The 6,159-nt window shown below is 33.1% G+C and overlaps 1 protein-coding gene across 1 annotated transcript; it reads left to right on the forward strand.

Annotated features, from left to right (window-relative positions):
* The first annotated feature begins 2,048 nt into the window (after positions 1-2,048).
* Positions 2,049-5,892, forward strand: LOC105158409 (heat stress transcription factor A-6b). Its single transcript, XM_011075161.3, has 2 exons — positions 2,049-2,609; positions 5,090-5,892. Exons 1-2 carry the CDS (start codon positions 2,289-2,291, stop codon positions 5,816-5,818), a joined length of 1,050 nt encoding a protein of 349 aa, XP_011073463.2. The 5' UTR covers positions 2,049-2,288; the 3' UTR covers positions 5,819-5,892.
* Positions 5,893-6,159: the final 267 nt, after the last annotated feature.

The following is a 6,159-nucleotide window of genomic DNA, read 5'->3' on the forward strand; positions in this document are numbered from 1 at the left end:
TAAGTCTTAATCTAGATATTGGATGTGCTTGTTTGAAAAATATACATGTGTCACTTAATATGATCAGCTCATGTTTTCTTCATAAAAAATTAATAATAAAATTACCTAAAGACGGGCACATAACTGTTTTTCAGTCACATTGTCGTTGGAATATTATGAGAGGGACCAAATTGAAACAAAAATTAAAATTTACGAATGCTAAAATCAATAAAGAATTTGAAGGATTAAAGTAATTTTAAATGCTAAAATCTATACCTTATTATTAAGGGAGATCAAGCTAGCATCTCTTTGGTGTCTCCCTCTTTTTTGATATGTTTTTTATATATATAATTTATTTTTTTATTCATCTTAGAACTTCCCATTCCACCACTATCTTTTGATATTTAATTATTTTTATTATTATTTTTAAGCTTCTTTTTTTGACAATAATCATTTTTTATATACTTTATTAAACAATAAATATTTTTAAAATATTTTGTATTATTTAATATTGTAAATTTGCACATATATATAGTATGTGCCACAAATTCTAGTATTAATTAATTATGATGCAATAATTAAACAATTAATTTATTGAATACAGACCAATGTTGCCCTAAACACCAATTTAGACAACCTTCGGACATATACGTCTTCTTTTACCCAAAAAAAAAAAAGAAAGAAAAAAGAAAAGGTTTAACGTTTTCTGGACTTTTGGTTCTACTGTCAACATAAAAGTGCTGAACATATACAGCAACAAAAACTTAAAAATTATGTCTGCCCTAACCTCAACTTAAAATATTCCTCTATATAAATGTTGCACTTTTCAATGTATACTAATTTGTTTAATGTAAGAATCTTGATGTGCTAAGTGGACCACTCCAAGAATTCATAATTAACTATCACATTCAAACTTTAATTATTATTTTATTACATAGTTGTATAGATATTTCTTGATATCTTCAACCTAAGCCCAAGATATTTTTGAGGAAGGTTTCTATTACCATACCCACAACTTAAATCTGCACCAATATTATTAATGTCTCATAATTCTCTACAACAGCTAGGACTCAAGAATTTGTTATAGAAACTAAGAATTTGAAATTTTATAATTTTTTAAAAGTGGTATGTTTTTATCGTTGCATATTATTAGTTTCTATAGTTTTCAATGATTTGGTTCGAAAAAATTTAAATTATTTATTGTTACTATGATATCTTTTTAGTTCGATCAATATATAACGTCATGATTTTTTAAATATATAGAAACAACAATTACTAATTATCATGCAGTCGTCATTAATTAATATCTGCATAATATTTTATTTTTAACTAGGAAAAAATGCAAGCAACCCCCTGTGATATCGTAAATGAGCAAATTATCTCCTTATGAAAAAATAAATAGTGATTTACCTTCCTATATTTTTTTAAATACAACAATTAAACCTCCCTATATTTTTCAATTTACCTCCCTGTATAAGGAGGTAAATTGTTTCATTGTAAAAATTATATGGGGATAAATTGTTATATTTTTTTCATAGAGGGATAATATGCTCATTTTTAATATTACAGGGGGATAAATTGCTATTCATCCTTTTATTATATACGTGTGAGGCCCATCTATTGATTTTTTCTCCCAAAAGTTACCATCTAATTAAGAACGTCCACACGACCATTATGTAGGTTGTGAAACAAACGGTGGAGTAAACAAAGAACTAAATTTGTTATGCTTTTGGATCAAAATTAAAATTCCATAAATTAAGTGTGCAATTTTTACTGAAATTTGGACCAAAAAGAAAATTTGATAAATTAAGTGTGGGACTAAAGTTGAAATTACCCTATTTAATGAGACTCAAATTGCAGTTTTGCCCCCTTAACTACTCACTTAATTATTTCATTTGAATTTGGCCGTTGAAAAATAATAGTTTAATTGGATACTTTTTGCCAAAAGGAGAAAGAGCGTGGGACATGAAAATATCTTGAAAACCATTTTGGGCCTGCTTGCCTCACAACTTTCCACCTGTCCAAATTTCGACAGTATATTTTTCAATAAACAATGTTTAATTATCACTATAACGCTTATTCTCACAAGCCTAATGACTCCAACAAAACCTGTTCATACCTTAGCAAAATCAATTGTTGTTTCCCAGGTTTTTTGCCTTGCTTTCGTTTCTTCTTTCCCAAAGCCCTGATGTCTTGTAATTATTTCAAGAATCTCTCCCTTTTGTTAATTAATTTTTGAGAAAAATCATGTAGTGCATATTTTGGTAGGGCTAGCCAAAGACATAATCAGTAGTTGTTGATTTAGATTTATGTTTTGGGAAAGAGTTATGAATGATATGGGATCCATCAAGGAGGAGTACTTGGGATCTACAAGTACTTCATCAGCATCGTTTACAGACAGAAGGAGTGTTCCTCAACCAATGGAAGGGTTACATGAGACAGGCCCCCCACCATTCTTGAGCAAGACTTATGATTTGGTCGAAGATCCAACCACAAATGAGATTGTTTCTTGGAGTAGAGGTAACAACAGCTTCATTGTCTGGGATCCTCAGACCTTTGCCATGAATCTCCTTCCTAGGTATTTCAAACACAACAATTTCTCAAGCTTTGTCAGACAGCTCAACACTTATGTAAGTAATTATATGTATATATGCTCTCTCTCTCTCTCTGTGTTTGTGTGTTTGGAGTGCCCTAGATTTTTTTTGCCTCTATTAGGTACATGTTCAAAAAGCAAATAGAATGTGGTGTTGATTTTACTATTTTTCTTGCTTTTGGGAAAATAGGTAAAGAAATGTCAAGTTGGCATTTTCTTATACTGTTGGCCTTTTTTTTGTCTGTTTAATGAATCCAATTGGCGGGATCTCTCCTATATGCAGTACTATTTCTCCGTGTGCCCAGATATATATACATATGTGTATGTGTGTATTTTATGTGTGGATCCTTGACCTTCTTAGTTCATGAGACATCACATGCTTTTGATTTGTAATAAATCCTCCCACAAGATTGTGTGTACTGTGTGTGTGTTTTATGTGTGGATATTTGATCTTTTAAGTTCAGAACATATCACATGCTTTTGATTTGAAGCAGATCCTTTCACAAGACTACAGGCTTAATTGTATTTACTATCCCTTATATTAGAGAGTCACAAAATAAAAACTTTAGATATAGGGTTGGTATAAGGTACGCCGAAATTAAGTTTTATTTCGCAATTGTAGGACTCCGACCATCGAATTTTTAGAAGTGGCTGGAATTCGCTTATGTGGACAAAATTAGAGCTTTTTTTGACAGATTTTTGTTGACTGAGTTTTTTTTTTTTTTTTTTTATGTGACATGTAAGCACTAACATGGAAAAAAAAAGTGAAGTCATATAAAACTAATTTGAAATTTTGTATTATGTGTATAATTCTAAAAATAAAATTATTTTTTATATAATATAAATTAAAATAAAAAATTAAACACCTTCACGCCTCCCCCTGCGGCCACCCACCAACCCAATCCATCCCCCCATTTGCCTCGATCGTTGCTGTTGTCCCTCGTAGAAGGGGGCGACGATGTCTCCAACCCTAGGAGAGGGGAGGCGAAGCGGCGTCGGCCCCACTCTAGGCCACGTCGCCATCACCCAGATGTCCATTGGGTTATGGTGATGTCACCCTGGCTACGGGGACCTCGCCCTCCCTCCAGGGCGAAGGCGTGGAGGTAGGGATTAGGGGGTGGGCGTGGTGGCGAGGTAGGGGGCGGGCGTGTGGGGGGTCGGTTTAGGTTATAAGTTTTTTTAATTAAACTTGTATTATATAAAATAATACTCTTAATTTTCATGACTTAAAATTATCTAAAATATTATAATTTAATTTTATAATTTTAAGCATTTATATTTTATGTATATATTTTGAAATTTATGGTACATTTTAAAGTGTGTAAAATTATTTATACATATTTAGAGACATCGTGCCACAACAGCTAGCATATAATATAAATTCAAATATTATTTTTGTGGAATTTGACATTCTTTTTTCATGTAATTGCTTTTGTGGTAGAGCAGAAAGAAAAGAATGTCCAATCTGTAAAAAATTCAAATAAAAATGTGTTTTATTTTTTTTCCACGTCATTACTTATTTGGAAGTGGTTTTTTTTTCCACTTAAATTCTTAGGTAGCAATTGAGTTTTTAAAAAAATGCTCAATTAGCAAAACCCAAAAAAAAAAAAAAAAAACTACTTTTGTCCACATAAGCAAATTTCGGCCACTTCTAAAAATCTGAGGCCGAAGTTCTACAATTGCAAAAAAAAATAAATAAATAAATTCTAGAGTACTTTTTGACACCCCTATATTTAGGGTCCTTGTTTTGCCACTCCCTAATATATGGGGGCAATAAAGGCAATTAAGTCCAAGGCTATATATGTGTGTGTTTTATGTGTGGATTCTTGAATATATATGTGTGTGTGTGTGTGTGTTTTATGTGTGGATTCTTGATCTTCTAAGTTCATTAGACATCCCATGCTTCTGATTTGAAACATATCCTCCCACAAGACTATATGTGTGTGTGTGTGTGTGTGTTTTGGGTAGATTCTTAATCTTCTAAGTTCAGACATCCCATGCTTTTGATTTGAGACATGTCCTCAGACATCCATGCTTTTGATTTGAAACATATCCTCCCACAAGACTATGTGTGTGTCTATGTGTTTTATGTGTGGATTCTTGATCTTCTACGTTCATTAGACATATATCACATGCTTTTGATTTGAACCATATCCTCCCACAAGATTATGTGTGTGTCTGTGTGTTCTATGTGTGGATTCTTTATCTTCTAAGTTAATATATAAGACATCCGATGCTTCTGATTTAAAACATATCCTCCCACAAGATTATATGTGTCTGTGTGTGTGTGTTTTATGTGTGGATTCTTGATTTTCTAAGTTCATGAGACATCTGATGCTTCTGCTTCGAAACATATCCACCCACGAGATTGTGTGTGTGTGTTTCAAGTGTGGATTCTTGATCTCCTAAGTTCAATAGACATCCCATGCTTTTGATTTGGAACACATACGGCCACAAGATTATGTGTGTGTGTGTGTGTAATGAAAGGCTAGGACTGTAATTAATAAATCTTAACAGGGGTTTAGGAAGGTTGATTCAGACAAATGGGAGTTTGCAAATCAACGGTTTTTGAGGGGACAAAGGCATCTTCTGAAGGATATAAGGAGAAGAAAGACTCCATCCACTTCCAATTCTAACCAAGCCAATCTAGACTCATGTGTTGAGGTGGGAAGGTTTGGACTGGATGCAGAAATTGATCGGTTGAGGCGGGACAAGACTGTCTTGATGGTGGAGCTTGTGAAACTGAGACAACAACAGCAGAATACAAAATCATACCTCAAAGAACTCGAGCAAAGGGTTAGAGGCACTGAACTCAAACAGCAGCAAACGATGAGTTTCTTGGCAAGGGCATTACAAAACCCCACTTTCTTGCAGCAGATAGTCCAGAGGAAAGAGCTCGAGGAGCAAATAAGCATGAAGAGACGGAAGAAAATCGATCATGGTTGTCCATTTAGTGCACACATCGACGACGACAACGTTGGAGTTGGAGAGTTTGAGGGTGTTGGTGGCATTTATGCCAAGGTTGAAGCTCAAGATCAATATGGTGACATGAATGGATTTGATCATGAAGATCATCAAGAATTATTAGGGTTTGATAGCGGAGAGAAGTCATCAATTGGTAAAGGGTTGTGGGAGGAGTTGTTAAATGATGGGATTGGGACATTTGGCGTTGAGGGAGGATTTGATGAAGAGGGTGTAGATGTTCTAGCTGAGCAAATGGGGTTCTTGGGTTCTAGCCCAAGATAAGAGTAAAATGACAATCAAGAATGGGCAAACATTTTTAGTTCCACAAGATACAGAGTTATGTAGTTTCTATTTAACGTAATTTAATTATAAAATAATCCTAAAATTAGAAAAAAAATTGACATATTTGGTTCTATTTTTTCTGGAATTTTTTTTAAAATGGCTCTAAAATGGAGAAAATTTAATACAATTTATTGCTTTGTTTTACTGGATTTATGAGATTAAATATATCGAGTTTTCGCAAATTTTTGACTATTCTAAATTTTTGTATATCAAAAGATTAAATGTGTCCAATATCTCCATTTTGGAATTATTTTAAAATTTTCGTAAAACAGAGGACCAAA

This window comes from Sesamum indicum, linkage group LG3 (genome assembly GCF_026168435.1).
Source record: "Sesamum indicum cultivar Baizhima isolate 11 linkage group LG3, ASM2616843v1, whole genome shotgun sequence".
Lineage (NCBI taxonomy): Eukaryota > Viridiplantae > Streptophyta > Magnoliopsida > Lamiales > Pedaliaceae > Sesamum > Sesamum indicum.